Source organism: Electrona antarctica, assembly GCF_951216825.1.
Source record: "Electrona antarctica genome assembly, chromosome: 23".
NCBI classification, from domain to species: domain Eukaryota; kingdom Metazoa; phylum Chordata; class Actinopteri; order Myctophiformes; family Myctophidae; genus Electrona; species Electrona antarctica.
This window is the reverse complement of record NC_136804.1, coordinates 30,705,477-30,727,616: the sequence shown is the minus strand read 5'-3', so window position 1 is coordinate 30,727,616 and position 22,140 is coordinate 30,705,477. Positions and strand designations below refer to the sequence as shown.

The 22,140-nt window shown below is 43.7% G+C and overlaps 1 protein-coding gene across 1 annotated transcript in view; it reads right to left on the bottom strand.

Moving 5' to 3' along the window:
* Window positions 1-22,140, bottom strand: part of pik3cg (phosphatidylinositol-4,5-bisphosphate 3-kinase, catalytic subunit gamma) — a 44,893-nt gene that overhangs the window by 18,544 nt on the left and 4,209 nt on the right. The window contains exons 2-15 of the mRNA XM_079493897.1: window positions 18,930-19,175; window positions 18,314-18,485; window positions 17,582-17,844; window positions 16,304-16,390; window positions 15,417-15,517; window positions 14,741-14,910; window positions 13,599-13,786; window positions 11,439-11,546; window positions 8,440-8,530; window positions 7,123-7,386; window positions 6,599-6,803; window positions 5,787-5,885; window positions 3,856-3,991; window positions 1,598-1,663 (exon numbers count right to left, since the gene is read on the bottom strand). Coding sequence (XP_079350023.1) covers window positions 1,598-1,663; window positions 3,856-3,991; window positions 5,787-5,885; window positions 6,599-6,803; window positions 7,123-7,386; window positions 8,440-8,530; window positions 11,439-11,546; window positions 13,599-13,786; window positions 14,741-14,910; window positions 15,417-15,517; window positions 16,304-16,390; window positions 17,582-17,844; window positions 18,314-18,485; window positions 18,930-19,166 — 2,187 coding nt within the window. The 5' untranslated portion in view covers window positions 19,167-19,175. The remainder of the gene's footprint in view (window positions 1-1,597; window positions 1,664-3,855; window positions 3,992-5,786; window positions 5,886-6,598; window positions 6,804-7,122; window positions 7,387-8,439; window positions 8,531-11,438; window positions 11,547-13,598; window positions 13,787-14,740; window positions 14,911-15,416; window positions 15,518-16,303; window positions 16,391-17,581; window positions 17,845-18,313; window positions 18,486-18,929; window positions 19,176-22,140) is intronic.

Sequence of the window (22,140 nt, the reverse complement as noted above, 5' to 3'; positions counted from 1 at the left end):
TTGTGAGCTTGTAGACTGGCCATTTTAACTATTCAAAAATGTTTTGCAAAATAGTAAAAAAAAGGCAAAGAAGTTTAGGGATAAGGGTTTTAGCGGTGACGAAAATGGAGCCCATAGTGTACATAGCAACAAGAACCCCAAAAGGGGTTCCCGTCCCGAATGTGTGAAGTTGAAGTTGAGTTAAAGGGAAAACAATTTACAATTTAGACATTTAGCAGACGCTCTTAATCCAGAATCCAAAAAATGAAATAAAAATAAAAATAAATGCATTGCTAATGACAAAAGGTCATACAGTACAGACATTGCAGAAGAAGGAGACGGCTGGAGCAGCTCAAACATCTACATGTTGACCTCACCCTGAGGGCTCTCTTCAGCAGAAACCTGTTTAATTACATCTACATGTTGACCTCACCCTGAGGGCTCTCTTCAGCAGAAACCTGTTTAATTACATCTACATGTTGACCTCACCCTGAGGGCTCTCTTCAGCAGAAACCTGTTTAATTACATCTACATGTTAACCTCACCCTGAGGGCTCTCTTCAGCAGAAACCTGTTTAATTACATCTACATGTTGACCTCACCCTGAGGGCTCTCTTCAGCAGAAACCTGTTTAATTACATCTACATGTTGACCTCACCCTGAGGGCTCTCTTCAGCAGAAACCTGTTTAACTACATCTACATGTTGACCTCACCCTGAGGGCTCTCTTCAGCAGAAACCTGTTTAATTACATCTACATGTTGACCTCACCCTGAGGGCTCTCTTCAGCAGAAACCTGTTTAACTACAGTATATCTACATGTTGACCTCACCCTGAGGGCTCTCTTCAGCAGAAACCTGTTTAACTACAGTATATCTACATGTTGACCTCACCCTGAGGGCTCTCTTCAGCAGAAACCTGTTTAACTACATCTACATGTTGACCTCACCCTGAGGGCTCTCTTCAGCAGAAACCTGTTTAATTACATCTACATGTTGACCTCACCCTGAGGGCTCTCTTCAGCAGAAACCTGTTTAATTACATCTACATGTTGACCTCACCCTGAGGGCTCTCTTCAGCAGAAACCTGTTTAACTACATCTACATGTTGACCTCACCCTGAGGGCTCTCTTCAGCAGAAACCTGTTTAACTACATCTACATGTTGACCTCACCCTGAGGGCTCTCTTCAGCAGAAACCTGTTTAATTACATCTACATGTTGACCTCACCCTGAGGGCTCTCTTCAGCAGAAACCTGTTTAACTACAGTATATCTACATGTTGACCTCACCCTGAGGGCTCTCTTCAGCAGAAACCTGTTTCATTACATCTACATGTTGACCTCACCCTGAGGGCTCTCTTCAGCAGAAACCTGTTTAATTACATCTACATGTTGACCTCACCCTGAGGGCTCTCTTCAGCAGAAACCTGTTTAATTACATCTACATGTTGACCTCACCCTGAGGGCTCTCTTCAGCAGAAACCTGTTTAATTACATCTACATGTTGACCTCACCCTGAGGGCTCTCTTCAGCAGAAACCTGTTTAATTACATCTACATGTTGACCTCACCCTGAGGGCTCTCTTCAGCAGAAACCTGTTTAATTACATGTTGACCTCACCCTGAGGGCTCTCTTCAGCAGAAACCTCACCAAGGCACTGTCATGGTAGGGCTCAAACTTGACAGCCTGCAGAATACACACACACACACACACGTTAGCAATGACAAACACACATGTATCAAATACAGAGGAAATAAAGGGACATGTAGAAGTGAATCCACGTGTTGGCCAAGAGTCAAAGCTGAGCAGTGTTGATTTGACATGAATACTATGACAATAAAAAAGATCGTCGACTACCTTTTTTCACTGACGAGAACCAAACTGAAACTAAATCAAAACTAAGCTATGATGACTAAAACTAAGACTATTGACAATTTTGTCAACAAATAAAAACTAGACTAAAATGTTAGGAAGGGACTAGTGGACAAGAGATCCAGTGTGATAAAGTCATGTTACACTTGGTTGCATACTGAAAATAGCCGATCTACAAGCTCACAACTTATAGCTTATAGATCTGCTATTTTCAACAAGTGTAAAATGAGCCATTACACGGCATCAAGGCCCGCCAAAATACATTTTAGTCGACTAAATGAACTGACTAAAATCTTATGACATTTAGTCGACTAAAACTAGACTAAACACTAAAACCTTCCGGGTGACTAAAATGTGACTAGAAGTTTCATTCCAAAGACTATATGACTAAACTGAAATAGGAATTTGCTGCCAAAAACAACAGTGAGTGTAGATAAAGGTCATATTTCCATGTCACACCGAGGCCTTATCGTGGGGCCCAGGGTGCCAGTTGATCCGGTCACACCGCATCATGCAAAACTGACCACGTGACCGCCATAGAAGGACAAACGTTATGGGCGTCGATGAATGGTTGAATCATGCTGCTTCTAGGAAGGTGGCTGGCTGGCACGCCAGTTAACCCATTTTGACCTGAGATCAGATACTAAAAATGTCTTTTACATCCTGACAGTTCTCTGAAAAAGCTATGTTTCTATGTCAGTCGTTCTTCGATTTTTCAAAAATAGCAGAGCTACAAGCTCGTAGCGCGCCACTCGGTGGCGCGCTATGAGCTTGTAGATCTGCTATTTTTCAATAGCTAAAGCGGGGCGACTGTGGCTCAAGAGGTAGAGCAGGTCGTCCAATGATCCATGGGTCGGCGGTTCGAATCCCGGCTCCTCCTGTCTACATGTCGAAGTGTCCTTGGGCAAGACACTGAACCCCAAATTGCTCCCGATGTGCTGGTTGGTACCTTGCATGGCTTCCGCTGCAATCGGTGTATGAATGTGTGTGTGAATGGGTGAATGTAATGCACAATCTATGTAAAGCGCCTTGGATAAAGGCGCTATATAAATGCACCATTTACCATTTTACCATAACATAATGCTAACACCAAAAGGGGTTCCCGCCCAGAATGGGTTAATTCATGTGACGGGCAATGTGGTTGCTTTGCTGCTAAACCACAACGGTTAGTCAAAGAACAAGTGTGTTTTGTTGACTTTCAATGTAGCAGTGTGTCTGTTGCAGGCTTGTGGTGTGGGGGCAGAAAGCTTGTATTTCCAAAAAGGCTACTGGTCAGGAAAGAGTGCATTCCACTGTAGTCACAGGCTGCTGTTAGCACTTTTATTTTAGTCAAATGCTGCTGTTAACACTTTAATTTTAGTCACATGGTGCTGTTAACACTTTGTATCTGTTGAATCATCTTAAAACCCACAGACTAGACTTACCAACCTGGCATCCCTAGATCTGGCGTCTCATTTTATGTAGGCGGACAGGTAAGAAACTAGAGGTGCTCCGATCTATCGGTCACCGATCGGCGATCGAACGATTTTCACTCAAAACGACTCGATTGGTGAACAGCAATTCACCTGATCTGGAGAAACCGATCTTTTATACCATTTAAGTGACATTACAGTCACCCATTCACACACACAACATTTATACACCTTTACATAGAGAGAACCTAACTAAATCTACAGTTGATTTAGTCGACCAAAATGTATTTTGGCGGGCCTTAATATTGTAATGACTTGTAGATCTGCTATTTTCAGTAAGTGTAAAATACTGGATCTCTTGTCCACTAGTCCGTTCCTAACATTTTATTCTAGTTTTTATTTGTTGACTAATTGTAGTTAGTTTTACTCATCATATCTTAGTTTTCATTTAGTTTCAACATTTAGTTTTCCTAAATGAAAAAAGGTAGTCGACGAAAAAATGCCATCTTAGTTTTAGTCGAGGAAATCAACACTGCTGGGAACCTCACAATAGAATAGAATAGAATAGAATAGAATAGAAACGAATAGAGACACCTGTACGAGTTGCAGCAGATATCGGAGCACGTCGTCGTTGCTCAGAGTCTCCAGTTTCCTGACCGCCATGGATCTGACCTGGGCGTCTCCGTAGTGGCAGTCCAGGAGCTGTAGGGCCAGACCTACGTCCAGACCACTGGACAGGACGGACACACACACACACACACACACACACACACACACACACACACACACACACACACACACACACACACACACACACACACACACACACACACACACACACACACACACACACACACACACACACACACACACACACACACACACACACACACCAAAGTCAAACGATTTGTCACACACGTGACGTTACAGCAGTGACATTTCTACTCTGCATTTGACCCATCTCTTGGAGCGGTGAACCGCAGCCAAGGAGCGGTGAGCTGCAACCGTGCCGCACTCAGGAATCATATGATTAGTTGATTTGACCCCCCCAAACCAACCCTTTGATGCTGAGTGCCAGGCAGGGAGGCATTGGGAGTCTTTGGTATGACCCGGCTGGGGATCGAACCCTGACCTCCCAGTTTCAGGGCGGACACTCTAACAACAAGTCTGGTTCCATCAGCGAGATTATGAGAAAAGTGACTACAGTTCAGTGGAGGATAAAGTAAAAAAAAGGAGCTCTGTGCAAGTCAAGCCTCATGCATAATGGCTGGCCAATGTTGAAGCCGCCGTCCATCCCTGCTGGTCAAAAGTGGTACAGCAGGCCAGTGTAGGCCCAGGATACATTTATGGATGAATCGTGACGTAGGACGTGACGTAGAGGTACCACAAGAACAGCACGAGGGGTGCTATGATAGGAGCCGACCAATCACATCAACGCTCGAGGGGTACTACGATAGGAGCCGACCAATCACATCAACGCTCGAGGGGTACTACGATAGGAGCCGACCAATCACATCAACGCTCGAGGGGTACTACCAGGAACACTTTGTTGTTTCGCCGTGGCTTCAAAACGCCACTGAGCAACTTCCATTGCAGTGTTGATTTCGTCGACTAAAATTAAGACGAAAAATGTTCGTCGACTACCTTTTTTCACTGAGGAAAACTAAATGGAAACTAAATGAAAACTAAGCTATGATGACTAAAACTAAGACTAAATGTATTGACAATTTCGTCAACAGATAAAAACTAGACATGTTAGGAAGGGACTAGTGGACAAGAGGCTATTTTCAGCAAGTGTAAAATCAGCCATTATGACGGCATCAAGGCCCGCCAAAACACATTTTAGTCGACTAAATCAACTGTAGATTTAGTCGACTAAAACACTAACACATTCCAGGTGACTAAAATGTGACTAAAACTAAGTAAAAACTATTCAAGAGACTATGACTAAAACTAAAATAGAAATTTGCTGCCAAAAACAACACTGTTCCATTGAAGTGAATAGAGGGTATGCGCATGCATAAAGTGAATAGCAGATCGAGTGGCAGATCGAGTGGCAAAGTGAGTGACAGAGTGAATTTAATGTTGTTTAAAGTCATTTAATGGAATCAAATAGGACTTTTCTGTTTGGATGTATGGGCTGTCTATAGGCCAGAAAGTAGTGTTTTGCCACTCAGTAGGCATTCCCGCATAACTTCCGGGTATGATGATGATTATGTGGGCCATAACCATAACTGGGCAGAACCAATCTTTGCTATGTTGTTTTCTAGTTACCGGCAGCTGTCCCCCAAATTGACAACAATTAGTCCGCGGACCCCCGCAGAGATATGCCAGGGACCCCCATGAGAGATGATTGTCACGGCTCTAGCAGTGATTCTCAACCATTTTCATTTCAAGGATGCATTAGTCTACGGACCCCCCAAAGACCACTGGTGGTCCCCCGGGCCACTGGTTGAAAACCAACTGCTTTAGGCGGGGACACGGGGAGAACATGAAACAAACTCCACACAGGTTGTTTTCTCTACCTGCTGTCCCACACACCGCTCCTCTCCAGCAGTTTGTGAGTGGCCAGCACGGCTTCCTGGTTCCCCCACTTCACTGAGCCCAGCAGCTTGGGGTACGCCCTGCAGAGGGAGGGAGGGAGGGAGGGAGCGCGCACGCACACACACACACACACACACACACACACACACACACACACACACACACACACACACACACACACACACACACACACACACACACACACACACACACACACACACACACAGAGCAGTGTTGATGTTACCTGGGGTGATGGTGAAAGGGTGAACCGTACCAGTGTTGATTTTGTCGACTAAAACTAAGACGACAAATGTTCGTCGACTACCTTTTTTCACTGACGAAAACTAAATGCAAACTAAATGAAAACTAAGCTATGATGACTAAAACTAAGACTAAATATACTGTTGATTTCGTCAATAAATAAAAACTGGACTAAAATGTTAGGAAGGGACTAGTGGACAAGAGATCCAATATAAGTCATTTTACACTTGGTTGCATGCTTAAAATAGAAGTTCTACAAGCGCGTTGTGAGCTTGTAGATCTGCTATTTTCAGCAAGTGTAAAATCAGCCATTACGACAGCATCAAGGCCCGCCAAAATACATTTTAGTCGACTAAATCACCTGTAGATTTAGTCGACTAAAATCTTATGATATTTAGTCGACTGAAACTAGACTGAACACTAAAACATTCCAGGTGACTAACATGTGACTGAAACTAAATTAAAACTATTCAAGAGACTATGACTAAAACTAAAATAGAAATTTGCTACCAAAAACAACACTGAACCGTACCTGGGGTGACGCATGCACTCGTGCCTGAAGTGCCACAGCAGCTCCTTGTCCTCGGGGCTCAGCGGGCTCAGCGGGTCGGTCGCCACGATGGTCTCGAACTGCTTCCTCAGGTGGTTGGGCATCTCCCTCTGCCCCCTCTCCCCACCCCCCTCCCCCCCGCCGGCGGTGGGGTCCTCCGCCCCCCTGGCCCCAGCTGTGGATAGGCCTGTCAGGATTACACATTTAAAGTTGACCATTAATTTGTTCATTAATTTAATTAATTTTAAAAATGAATTAAAGTTCATTCATTTGTAATTTTTTGCATTGAACATTGAACATTGAACACACACACACACACACACACACACACACACACACACACACACACACACACACACACACACACACACACACACACACACACACACACACACACACACACACACACACACACACACACACACACACACACACACACACACACACACACAGGCCAGGGAGGAGGGCTTTTCAACATAGAAACGATTCCACGATCACGCCTCTACCTGCGGAGCCGGAGGAGCCGCGGCTGCGCGGCAGCACCACCGGGTGGCAGTACTTGTCCAGCAGGATGGACACGGCCAGCGACTCGGCCTTGTCGGGGTTGGTGGCCGACGTCAGCTTGTCGGCGTTGATGCTGCTGCTGTTCTCCTCCGCCTTGTCGGGCATCCTCCACATGTGGAGCAGGAAGTCCCCCTGGCGCAGCAGGGAGCGGTGGTCCACCAGCAGCAGGTTGACGTAGTACAGCAGCCGAGGACCCTTGCTCTTCCCTGGGGAGTATATATACGTTATAACTAGGGTTGTGATCGGGAGATCGGAAATCAGCGCCGATCACATGATTTTCTTTTGAAAATCATGTGATCGGCGCTGATTTCCGATCGGAATTGGGGAGAAAAGATCAGATTTTTAATTGTCTAATGTAAATCTCAAAGAAAGATGTATAAGCAATGAGATTTTGTAAAAGCTCTTGTGTTTATGCTAGTTGTTTTCCTTCTGGTCCCAGTCAGAGATCATCAAACAAAGACTATAGTCACACTCAGAGGCATGAAAGACACCTATCATGAAAACAAAGGAAATGCAACCCACGCTATGCATGATGGCATAGGTGTCTGTAGTACGCTCTCTGAATGAGAGAGTTACTCTTTAAGAGTTTTAACTTGACTTGACACTTTTCCCTGGAGACGCTCTTTGCCTGCACTCCCAGCTTTGACCAGTAGGGCCTGTAACGTTGGCCAGCCATTCTGGGGGCTTGATTGGAATATGTGTCTTGTTATTTCCGCCTTGGCTTACCGCTTAGAGTATATATTAATAGAGACGTCACCGGATTTCTCCTCCCATCCACCTGCATTAAGTTGCTCAAAAGCGCATGAGGCGATTTCCTTCCGGGTAGGAACAGAGTGCATTCTGGGATGGATTGGACCAAACACATGAACGCGCTGGCCGTTGACTATCATTGCGCCATTTGCACGCGTTCATGTATGAAACATAGCGTTCATGTGTCATTGCCCCAATAACATGAACGTGCGCAATGATAGTCAACGGCCCAGAGCTGACTCGAGCTGCAATACCAAATTCGGCCACTATGTCCATTTCGGCTCAGGGTTTCCTCTCGGTGACCTCTCTATTAATATATACTCTATGGCCCTTTTTGAAACTAAGCCCTCGCCACTCGCCCTACACACTTCCACTTGGTTTGAGCATAGATATATAAATAATAGAGGCACCAGTACCGTCTCTATTATTCATATATCTATGCTCAAACCAAGTGGAAGTGTGTAGGGCGAGTGGCGAGGAGCTAGTTTCAAAAAGGGGGATTGGCCTACCGTCATGGTTACCACCTCCACTTCCTGTGTTCTCTTGTAGGGCGGAGCCTGCCTTGGAGTTGGGCGTCTGGGGTGCCTTCCCACAGCACACCTAGTGGAGAGAAGAGTGTATTAACACCTAGCGGAGAGAAGTGTCTATGGTCTCACCTCAGTCCTCAGACATTCGTGAACATCTGAGCAATGGGAACTTAAAGGTATATTCAGTGATTTGACTTAATCTAAATATCACTTATTTTTTCTTTTTTTCTGGATAATCCTCCCTACTGTGCTGACCATATAAGGAGTTCCTCCCTGTCCCCAGTGAGCCCCTGGGGTCAAAAAACCCTAGTTTCAGTTTTGGTGGCGGGTGGCAAAACCTTCATCCAATCAGGATGAGAGGGGCCTTCCTCCAATCATGATCGAGTGGGGGCGGGCCTTGGTGCACATGCTGTTGGCCTGTTGCACTTCCCCCCACTGTAGAGCGTGCATGTGCACATTTTGTTACCGGGGCGGACTGGGTGGTTTTCCAAATCACTCAAATCACTGAATGCTCCTTTAATGAAGGTCACTGCATGGGACCGTTCTTTGCATCAAGGATCTCCTCATCCATTGGCCAAACTAAGTCTATTTCCTAAATAAACTTTAGCTTAGTTAAACCAAAGGACACATTTCTGGTCCGTTTGGTTGCATTTGTACCCTTTGAGTTAAATTAACACTAGGAGCCCTATTAAGCAAGACGAAAAACCCATGCGGTAATACAGATTTCGCCCTCGCTCTGCGCCTTTTCGTATTATGGAAGCCGTGGTGAGCGCTCACTCATATGGAATACCACGTTCCTGCATAATTTAGCATTGGGGGAGTGTCCATATGTTAATTATTTTCGCTTTGCGCTAATTTGCTATTAAGCCCCTTGACCTAAAAACACTCAGCGCATACCGATTCCGCCTGGGTCTGACCACGTCTTAAAAGCAAAAAGCACTGTTTCATTTTACACTTGAGCGGCTCTGGAGTGCTGCTGGAGTGTTGCCATGTCTGTTTATTATAAGCGGCTTCTTTTTCTGCAAAGATGCTTGTAAATATTGGTAGTTGTGGTTGCTTTTCTTGTTTCTAAAGTGCTTATTTGGGCTTTTCTCCTAATGTTGTTTAAACCAGTGATCCTCACACAGCGACATTCCCATGTCAAGGACCCCCAGATTAATGCATTTGCCCAACTAAGGCAGTGACCCCCATGACAGATTTGTGTTTTTAAATGTTTCAATAACATTTTTCAAAAATATTCCACAATTGTCACTTTTTTCAAAGATTACTTTTGAAAATAGCAGATCTACCAGCTCACAATGCATCACATTCATTCATTAAAACAATGAACTCTGACTGCAGGGGGATATATATTTATAATGATCATTCTAACAATGTGCAAGAAAATATGTAAAAAGAAGGAAGAACTTTATATTTGTGGACAATCAAAATATGCTGGAAATTTTAATGTGGTGTCATTAAAAGGAATCTTGATATGGCAGACTCACTATCTAGAAAATAAAAACATGGCACTTCATTTAAAATAGGTTGTAGACCCCTGTTATATGCGATTCTTTTGGGAGTATGTTTATAGACCTATTTACTTGTTTCTATGACACATGGCAACAGCGAGTTTTCTGGCTTTCTCGTTGAGATTATAAAGGGTCATATATCGCTCATTTCTCAACCTTTTTTAGAAATTAAAACATCTCCATACTCATTGGGAGGTTTGCTTTCATACGCTGTATCACACCCGACTCAATTCTTCTTCAATAATATGCTACGAGCGAAGACCATAACATTGGGGCCGCAGCAATACGCATGGCGCACGTATGGCATTTCAACTCATTCCTGCGTCGTGACTCGAATGAAATAAAATAAAATAAACGTTATTTTACTGGTGTTTTTCAATAGAAACAAATAAAGAGCGTGTGTGCAACAGTCAGTGCATATACATGCATGCACTATAGGCTATATTTCCTCCTTGTCGGGATGGTGAGCTGAGCTCTTCACAGCCCGTTTGTCTTTCATATTATTCTTATAATATTTGATATTATAAACACTAATGGTTCTCTCATTTCTCAACCGTTTTTTAAAATGTAAAAATCCCCATATTCCTTAGGAATCTTGCTTTCATTCGCTGTATGGTACATGGTTCTATTTTTATCGAATTAAACAATATCAAACGAACTTGTATGTTCGGGGGTTAGACGATTCTGGGAACATTACGCATGGATTGCCAATTTGCCAGCCAATGCTGCGTATCTACTCGCAGTTCCATTCCGATCTGAAAGGTATAGGTAGGTGCCATTTCAAAGTCTTAGTTATTCATTTATGAATCAAATGAACTAGAATAAAGATTTTTACAGCTGTTTTTCATGCTTAGAACAGAAACAAATTAAGTGACGATGTGCGTATATCTCCCTCCCTTAGCATATGGCTGCGCCGCTGTAATGACTTTCCAATGAAAACTGCAAGTTAGCCTACTTAACAAAATAGAGACATAGGCCTACAAGCTATGCACATCATGGCTGTGACAGCTTGTGGATCTGTTCTTTGGAGGCATAAAGGTGACAGCATGCAGTGCAATATGAATAATTAACCCAAATGTGACAAAGTCATGTCATGTCTATGGTGCCAGTCTGCAGAAATGTAATACCACTTGCCGAAAAGGGCGCATCATCAGCTGGTGTCGTAAAGAGAATAGTACGGACATGTTCATTGGGTAAGCCTCAAAACTCCCTTAAACACTCCCATGACTAATTCAAGGCCGGTTTGCTCACACCACGGGGTGTCGAAAGCGCTTCTTACCTGGCCCATAATTGTAATATGACATTGCACCCGCCCCCACGTCTTAAAAACTGTAAAATTATATGTAATTAGATTCCACTTGCTTAATAGGGCCCTGAGGCTTCTACAGTGTAGATTGGGGTCCCAGGCCAGAGATACAAAAAAAGAAAAGAAAATGGTATCAAATGCACCAGAGATCCATGCCTACGTACCTGTAGGTTGAGACGTGAGCCCTTGGGCAGGTCTTTGATCTTGATGTTGAACTCCAGCCAGCAGTTCCACAAAACGTCCTCCGTGAACGCTTTGGAGGATGTCCTCTCCTGAGAGGAGGGAGACAAACGTTTACCTCTTCCAGTCCAAATATATCAGTAATGCACAATAAAATACCAATTGTGAATCGTCAGGTCGTGGTCTTAATTGAGGTAAGAAAAAATATTTCATAGAAATTTCATAGAAGAAAATAAAAATCATATAGTTCAGTCGGGACAACTCATGAATGGATAGAATATATATTTATTGAATATAAAATGAGCAATATATTTATTATGGTTTGGCGATGAATTGGATCTGCTTATTAGGTACTCTGATAAAGCGCATCAGTCCCATCCATAGGGACTCTGAATCCTCCGTACCTAAACAGCACATCCAAAACGACAAGGGTGTGGTGGAGGAAGGTGCATGAGCAGCAAAAGTTTAAGCAGACAGCAGAATCAGTGTGCAGCAGCAAAGCAAACAGGGATGAGCTGTGCAAAACCTCCAGTTTAAGACAGGAACCCCTTTTGGTGTTTTAACTAAGCATTATGTTATACTTTAGCTATTGAAAAATAGCAGATCTACAAGCTCATAGGGCGCCACCGAGTGGCGCGCTACGAGCTTGTAGATCTGCTATTTTTTTTTTAATCGTAAAAATGCGGCACAAATCTTTGAATATATATTCTTTCAGAGCGAACTTTTTATTTTTATTTCGACGTCAGGCCTAAATGGGTTAAATAACCGGCCTGTAGAAGAAATGAGTGTGTGTGGACGTGGAGCTGAGGCGGCCCAATGCACAGCCGCCAACACCTGCCTTGAGTTCCCTGACAGAACTTGCTTTGCGCATGTCTGTGACAGGCGCAACACTCTCTGTCTGTTCCTTTGCCCAATCTGATTTATGTGGGCATGCCATTTAAGCTTCTTAACGTGCACATAATGTCTGAATGAATATCTGTAAGACATGGCACATGATTGGACCCAACCAGTGGATAACCATCTGTAAGACATGGCACATGATTGGACCCAACCAGTGGATAACCACTGGGCTATAGAGAGATTTGGTGTAGATCAGTGGTCCATTATTCATTCTGTATTTGACCCACGGACCACCATCTGATGAGATTTAGACTTGCAGAACCAAAACTATGTCCACATTTCCTTGTTACATGCTGAATAGAGCGTCGCAGTCCCGCCTCCTACCCTGGACCAGGAAATGAAACCCAATGCATTATTCTCATAGACATTTCTTAAAGTATTTATTTAAAGACGGTTACGCCGCGGACAAAGCCAACTCGAGTCGTGACAACTCATGACAACACAAACAATATTTTGGACCAAACAAATAATTACAAAGAAGAAAAACAACAACAAAAGTGTTGTAACCTGCCGTTTTTTTCTTCTTTCTAATTATTTGTTTGGTCCAAAATATTGTTTGTGTTGTCATGAGTTGTCACGACTCGAGTTGGCTTTGTCCGCGGCGTAACCGTCTTTAAATAAATACTTTAAGAAATGTCTATGAGAATAATGCATTGGGTTTCATTTCCTGGTCCAGGGTAGGAGGCGGGACTGCGACGCTCTATTGATGTGGGTACCATAGGAGAGATAACAGGCAAAATAACACATGTTCTACATTCTCCAATTGTGTAGACTTATTGTAAATTAACTTAGCCTAAGTAATGCAGATGTTTAACAATAATTTAACTCTTGAAAGGGTAAAATGTAAAGGGTCCATTTGGTTTCATTTTACACTCTCAAGAGCTAAAGATCTAATAAGGGGTCCATTTCGTTACCAACTCTCCATCATTTAAGCTGGGGACCACAAGGAACGCCCTCAAGGACCACTGGTAGAAAACCCATGGTGCAGTGTTGTTTTCGTCGACTAAAACTATGACGAAAAATGTTCGTCGACTACCTATTTTCACTGACGAAAACTAAATGGAAACTGAATGAAAACTAAGCTATGATGACTAAATATACTGTCGATTTTGTGTAAAAAAAAGCTGAAAATAGCAGATCTACAAGCTCACAACGCGTCGCAGCGTCAAGAGACTATGACTAAAACTAAAAGAGAAATTGGCTGCCAAATGGCTGGTGGTGACTGTGTGTGGTGCTGTGATCACCTGGGCCAACAGCTGCTGTCCATGGAAGATGCTGGCCTCCACGTAGACTGTGAGCTCTGCGTTCTTGGGCAGCGAGGGGATGTCGATGCCCAGCACCTTGACCCTGAACTTCCGCTGGCAGTCCCACATGGAGATGGTGAACACTCGCTCGTGGTCCTTCCCCTCGATGGTCAGCTGCTCGTGAGTGCCTGCATGGAAGGCGGCGCGTGCGTGGTGGAAAAAAAGAGTGTGGTGAGCTTGTAGATCAGCTATTTTTTTTATTAATAATTTTGTTTTATTCCACGATTTTTGTAACCCATTTTTCACCCCCTGTGTCAATCATCTAATGTGATCCTGGGCTCTACACACCCTCCGCCAACCTGGGGAGAGCAACGGACTTGAACTCATGCTTCCTTCATGCATGAGTGTCCAAGTTGCTCCTTTACACCTGACATGGGGAGTTTCCCTGGTTGGACGTAGCGCGTGGAAGGTACATGTTTTTCCAACCAGTTCCTTTCCCCTCCATCAGGCGCCCCGGCTGGCCAGGGGGAGGCAGTTTAGAGACCAGAATTACTGCATGAGAAAATACATCATAAATGAATACTGAAACCATTATTTTTATTTATTTATTTTTGGAAATGTATTTGGGGACCCCCCAAAATAATTTGGCGACCGCCCCCAACCCCCCCCCCCCCCCCCCCCTCCCAGAGGGGTCGCGACCCACGGGTTGAGGGGAGAACAGGCAACCTTAGGCACGGGTGCCAACATTGGCACAGGGCACACTGGCACACTGGCATAAGTGTGAGAGAAAAGGTTTTTCTTTTAAAATTAAATATTCCAAAAACGTGCAGTCCGTTAAATTAAGTCCCTTCACATCTACAAATGATAATTTACATCCCGCACATAATTGTAAATTCATTCAAACTCCTAACTCATGACTGGGGAGGGATTAGGACTGTGGGTTATTGCTCTGAGTTTAATGATCATTACACCCTGAAAGTATTTCTAAGATTGTTATGTGTGTCCTATATGGACAATCAAAATCAATTGGTAATATTTAATTTTGATGTGGTGTCATAATTATATATGGCACACAGACTATCACGAAAATAAAAACATGGCACTTCATGTGAAAAAGGTTGCAGACCCCTGGTATAGCGTACCTCCGAGGCCGGTGCAGTCGTCCACCTGGTACCAGTCCTCCGTGTGGACCCGGTCCAGGTCCGTGCTGGGCGGGCTCTCCAGGACCAGATGGATGTCTTCGCCGCTCTTCAGACACTGTCGGACCCAGTGGAAGTACTGCACCGCATGGTCCGAGTACAGGTACTCATCCCTGGGGAACACCGCGCAGGGACAGAAGAAGGGACGGTCTCAAATACACTTTGAATGCTAGAACGCTCGCCTCGGGTGTACAGCCGGCTTAACGCATTCAGGGTGGGAACCCCTTTTGGTGTTTTAAACATTATGTTATGCTTTAGCTGTTGAAAAATAGCAGACCTACAAGCTCATAGCGCGGCACCGAGTGCCGCGCTATGAGCTTGTAGGTCTGCTATTTTGAAAAATCATGGAAATTTGGCGCAAAAACCCACGGAGTAATATATATAGGGGTTGAATGGTCTAAATGTTGCTGAACACTTGCATGCCTATTCTGGGCAAAAATGTATGAACATTTGGCCAATATTTATATTTCAGATGACTTGCCTCTTCCATGCATTATGAAGTTGGTTAAAAGGGGAAATTTAAGAAACTTTAAGAGAGCGACGTCAGTCAAATGCGTGACCTTATATTATCAGATAACATTTTTCATTAAGGCACAGATCATTGATTGATAAGATATACCTGCCGCACACACGCAGCACAAAGTCTGCCTCGCCCACATCCTCAGGAATGCCCAGTAAATCCCTCTTTGTGGCGATCTTGGCAAAGAGCTTGGCCAACATCTGTGGAGGATTGACACAGAGAGAGAGCGCAGAAGTGTTACCGTTGTGTAGAGCAGGGGTTCTCAACGTTTTTGGCCGGGGACCCCCGGAAATGCTTTGGCAATGTCTCGGGACCCCCGCCCCGCCCCCTCCCGACCCCCAATATAAATTGACTGCTACAATAACCTTAACCCATTTTGGGCGGGAACCCCTTTGGGTGTTTTAAGCATTATGTTATAATTTAGCTATTGAAAAATAGCAGATCTACAAGCTCATGAAAATAATTTGGGGACCCCCTAAAATAATTTGGCGACCCCCCGAGGGGTCGCGACCCATGGGTTGAGAACCCCTGGTGTAGAGTGTAGAGTGTTGTATGCTGCCTTTTTTTCTCTTCTTTCCAATTATTTGATCGGCCCAAAACATTGTGTTTATTGTCATGATTTGTCACAACTCAAGTTGGCTTTGTCCGCGGAGTGCCGCACTATGAGCTTGTAGATCTGCAATTTTTTGAAAAGTCGTGAAAACTTGTGCAAATATTTTTAAATTCTTTCACAGCAAACGTTTTTATAATATCTTTGCTTCTGTTCTGTTCTGGGGGGGGGGGGGGGGGGTCCCGTCCATGGAACAACACATTTTGAGATGGTGTTGGCCGGCCACGTTCACGTCCTTGAAAATAGTGTCCTTGAAATAGTTTGAGCACCACCGACAGAAACAGAAATTACAGATATTTCAGAAAATATCATTACAGATGATTTAGAAGACATTTGTAGAATATGGTTTCAGGTCTTAATGGGTTAATTACTGTACCTGTGCAGGTGTGTCGCTGAGGGACACTTTGATGGTCTGGCTCATCGTGCCGATGTGGATCACCACCAGGATGTGTTCGTTACTCACCTAGGAGAGAGAGAGATAATGATTAGAGATGCACCTATAGAGGGTATGCGCGTGACATCATCATACCTGGAAGTTATGCGGGAACGCCCACTGAGTGGAAAAAAACTACTTTCTGGCCTTGACAGCCCATTCATCCAAACAGAAAAGTCCTGTCTGATTGCATTAAACAATGTTAAACTCGCCAACATTGCAGTTGTACGAAAAGCTTGAATTATCCTCTATCTGCAAAGTTTTTGTTTCATAAAAATCCACCATAGAAATGTTATGAGCTACTTTCTGTCAAGAAATGCCCTGCATTTGATTATGTTTCTAAGTGTCAGAGTTTGGAAGTGCTTGTTTTCAATAACACAACATTTCGCTGCCGCCTGCATTATGTGACATTTAGAAACAGGTGGTATGCAGGACGGTTGAGTGATTTCCAACGAGTGCTTCCAAACTCCAACACTCCATGCTGCTCAATGTTTTGCCACTCAGTCTAGATGAGGTGCGTGTCCTGATGGGAAAATCATGCATGTGCATACTCTCTATTATGATATCCAATCACCGATTATTCATTTAACAGGGACACTAATATTGAGGACATACCGTTCTGATTGTAATGGAAAGGTAAACAAAATATCACATAGAACTTCAGTTCATACCGAACGTCATGGTTTCTAGGAAGCTTTAAGTTTATGAAAGGTTCTTGGTTACCCTTCCTAGATGAAAAGAGATAATACAGTGTGGAATCTATCTTGATATCAAGACTGATATCAAGACCCTAGTACCTGAGGGAGTTCCAGGGGGTCCCCAGCTAAATGATAGTTTGGAACTAAATGGAACATTATGGGTCTGTAACTCAGAGAGTGTACAAATGAAACCACTCTCAGAGTTAAAATAACATTGATTTTACAATATAAATTGGGGTCCCGCAGAGATAGAAATGCCATTAAATGGGGGTCCGTAGACTAATGCATGTCAAACTGGGGGGTCCTTGAAATTAAATGGTTGAGAATCTCTGCTAGAGCCGTAAAACATCTTCTCTTATGGGGGTCCCTGGCATATCTTTTCAAATGGGGGTCCGCAGGCTAATTAGTGTCAATTTGGGGGTCCTTGACATGAAAAAGTTTGGGAACCGCTGCTGTAACGTACCTTGCTGAGCAGGTGTTGGGGCAGGGGCCGTGCGGTGACCCAGGGGTCTCTGTACCGTACCTTGCTGAGGAGGTGTTGGGGCAGGGGCCGTGCGGTGACCCAGGGGTCCATGGCGTACAGGTCGGGGTCTCGGTCGGACAGCTCGAGGCGCCGAGGCGTCAGCAGCTTGCGGCGTGTGAACTCCAGCTCGTCGTCGTGCACGTTGCTGACGTCGGTGACGTCGTAGCCAATCAGGTGGTTGAGGAAGCGCTGGTAGCGCAGGGATTGGTCCGGGGGCTGGGGGCGGGGCACCAGCTGGATCCGCCCCGCCTCCTTCTTCAGGGCTGTTGTGTGAAAACAGAAGCAAAGGTTAAAAGGTCAAAGGTTTTACTTTAAGTAAAGTATCAATGCTGCAACGTGGAAATGCTCTGTTACAACTTTACAAGTGAACGTCCGGAATTCAAAATGTATTTCAGTGCAAACGTACTGGTGTAAAAATCAGTGTTGTTTTCGTCGACTAAAACTAAGACGAAAAATGTTTGTTGACTACCTTTTTTCACTGGCGAAAACTAAATGGAAACTAAATGAAAACTAAGCTATGATGACTATAAAGACTAAATATATTGACAATTTCGTCAACAAATAAAAACTAGACTAAAATGTTAAAAAGGGACTAGTGGACAAGACTCACAAGAGTATAAGACACAAGTCATTTTACACTTGGTTTCATGCTGAAAATAGCTTGTAGATCTGCTATTTTGTAGAAGTTTTTTTGCCACTTTTTGTGTAAATCAAACAACAGGGTTTGTATACCTTTCCAGTAACGGATGCAGTCCAGTGTCTGGAAGACCTGGTGCAGATCGTAGATCTCACAGAGGCTGCCTTTCTTCTGGTACAGCAGGATGCAGTGGTCAGGGGAATACTTCTGGTAGAACTCAGGGCACAGGTTGGTGGCCAGAGCCCTCAGCCACACCTGGGCTTTCACCTGCATGGGACAGGACACGAGATGATAGTAGATGATTCAATTCATTAATTAGGTATCAAAGTGTCAGGTTCAAGTCATGTCTGACAACATCAACGTATCATTCATTAGCATTATCAGCGACAATGTGATTATAATTTACATTGTTGGAATCAATCAATCAATCAATCAATCAATCAATCAATCATTTAGTCCATTGGTTTTCAACAAGTAACCATACTTTTTCGGTAACCAAATGGACCCTAATATTGGTAACCAAATGGACCCTTATAGATATTTAACTCCCCCCCCCCCCCCATAAATAATGGGCCTCGATATTTAAAGGGTTGAAAACCACTGATTTTTAGTCAGTCAGTCGGTGGGTCCCCGACCCATGACTTGTTCCACCGTCCAGTTCCCGGCCACCTCCAGCAGCACCGTGTCAGGGCTGTGTCCATTCATTCATACCTGTTCCACGGTCCAGTTCCCAGCCACCTCCAACAGCACTGTGTCAGGGCTGTGTCCAGTCCTCCCGGTGGTGGGGAGGATGAACTCTACGGCTATCTGATCCATCATGGAGGCCAGCAGAGATGACGGAGTGATGACAGCCTTTTTCCTCCTCCTCCTCTTGCTAGACTCTTCTCGCAGAACCACTGTCTCTTCTTCTTCTTCCTCGTCACTCATGTGTCGTTGCTGCTGGTCCATAGCCTATAGCTGGAGGGGGTGAGGAGGGTACAGGCTTTAGTTTAGACATACTATTGGTCCGAATGCTAAAGAAACAACTTTATTAATTGTACAACACTTTATGACCCATGGGATTAGTGCCTTGGAAGTTTGTGGATTAGAATCTAATCAAACCTGGACAGAGGGGGAAAGACGATATGCAGAGAAGCAGTGGATTTTAAAATTAAACACCACATTTCAAGGCTTAAACAATACCAATCCATTACAAGAAACAGGGTAGTAAACAAAGCATTAAATGCTAAACCTCTAAATTGCTCTTAATTAGAGCAGAGCCAGGACAATAGCAGAAACACAAAGCTATTTAGATTCAAAATCAGACCATGATCTGATGGTCTGAGGTTGACACTAATGGGCTTGATGGGTGGACTTAATCCCCTCAAAGGGAATCACACTTTAATCATTGACCTCCAGAAACCCACCTCAGAGGTAACTAGATTAAGCCAGACTAAATCTAAATAGAAGATTGAGAAACTTTTAGTACTTCTAGTAAGACTAAACCTTAATTGCCCAGACTCTTCTTCAACAAAGATGGCGAAAGCAAACATTCTTTGTTCGATACTCATACAATAGTATGGTACAAAACACTGAAGTCCTTAAACCAGAAACCTAGCCGCAAGCACGGGAGCAGCACATGTTCGACCGCATGTCCGACCGTTGTTTCTACGTGTAGGTCTGTCGGTGTGTCTAATCTGCGTGTGCATCCCGGAGGGGAAAGTACTCCATTTTTTGACTTGATAAAATTATCAATACTGCATATATGTCAAACTCAAGGCCCGGGGGCCAAATCAGGCCCGTGGATGAATTATCTTTGGCCCGCGGGATGATATTTAATTAGTATTAGAACTGGCCCTCTGGTATATTGCACGGACCACCATAATACTACAAGTCCGACAATTCACTGCGAGTGCATTGGCACATATCACATACTATGAAATCAGTGCTTGGTGAGGATCATAGAACAGGAAACTGAGCTTAATAATAATGCATTTTCAGTTTTAAATGCATTTACTTTTTTGCTGTTTGCCTGGGACGTCCTCATGACCGCGGTGCCCGTGTGTTGAAACACAGTCCGGCCCTCGACCTCGACCGATTTCTTTATTTTGGCCCACTGTGTATTTGAGTTTGACATCCCTGCAATACTGCAATGTAGACATAATCTTGTCACAATTTAGTAAAAGTTGTGACAAAAAAAAAGTTGTACTACTTGAGTAGAACCACAAAAGTATTGGCGTCAAAATGTACTTAAGGTGCTAAACGGTAAAAGTGCTCATTGTGCAGAATGTCCCTTTTCAAGTTTTCAAATGTATAATGATCTTTGGAAAATAAATAGCAGATCTACAAGCTCACAATGCGTCGCATCGCGGCACATTGTGAGCAAATAGCCAAAATAGGGATGAAGTCGTGTATATTTTGTAATCAAAATCTACAAAATAACTACTAGTAACTAAAGCTGCCAAATAAATGTAGTGGAGTAGAAGTAAAAGGCATTTGAAATTGAATTTGGAAATACCACAAAATTATACTTAAGTACAGTGCACTTATTACTTAAGTAAATGTACTTGCTGGAGGCGCAATAAATGATCTACAGTAGTTCCATCCTAGGCTGGAGACCACAGGGATCTTCTTAGAAATATATTTTAGGATGTTTGAACATAACACCATGGCCCCTGTGCGTGTGATCTATGTTCCAGGATTCCCTTTTTCACTATCAGTAATTATTTGGTCACAGCCAAGAGAACAAGATCGCGGATATACAAGCGAAATGTCACTCGTCAGGAGGTCGTATGGCATCTCCCTTAGGGGTAGGGTGAGAAGAAGCACATTGCACAGTACATTTCCCACTCACTTAAGGCACAAAAGTCACTTGTCCGAAGCACGAGCACACACAAATACATTTTAAATCAACTAACTGTAAGTTGGTTTTGGTTAATTGAATATTAGATCATCTCAGTTTACAAGTTAATAGCCCTATGTATTCATGTTTTCCACACAGTCATAGACTGGTCCTATCCGTGCACAGTTAGTAGACCAACCTCATCGGCATTTCAACTTGTAGAACGGCCCTGTGCACTCACCCAATAATGAATTTCTAAGACTTGGAGTCATTTTGAGGACTAGTTTCGTAGTCATTTGAAAGTTCTGGCAGAAAACGTGTATTTAGTAAAATATCTCCGCTATTCCAAGAGCTGCACACGGACGACATTCTCTCCGGCGAGGGGCCCGGAATGAGTGCAGGACTGAACATATCAAAACGTCCTTTAGGAAGCACAAATGTATGGGCCACACAAAATAGGTGGTGTGATCAATTACCCCACACCATTCGCAACACACCTGTTGTTAATGGTGTACTGATTACGTTTGTGCTTCCCAAACATTGACTGTTCCCAAAGGACGTTTTACGGTTGATCTTACAATATGCTCTCTACACAATTAGAGAATGTAGAATAATTGTTATTTCGATCAATGTTTGCCTGTTATCTCTCCTATGGTACCACATAAATAGGAATTGTGGACAAAATCTTATCCAACGATAACAAAATATTCTATCTGATCGAGAGACTAAATGCCTATTGATACTAGTCCAGTTTTCGGTGAAGAGGTGACCACCGTGGTTAGTAAACACAGAGAGGTGTGTTGTGTGAGCGGTGACCACCACGGCGTGACGTCATGTTGTAGTTTTCGGTGGTCGCCTCTTCACTGAAAACTGGACTATGAATAGGCCTTCAATCTCATCAAATGGTGGTCCGTGGCTCAAATACAGAATAAACTAGAAAAAGTGCCCTTCTGGGCACAGGTCTCCACCAGGAGGATAGGACTGTGTGAGATGTTTGGCAAAATGTTTAGGAGTAATATAAACATGTTTGCCTTTGATGGCAATTGGATGATTTGAGGCATTTTATTCCAAAAATGTGTTTTGCAAAAATCAACCTGTTGG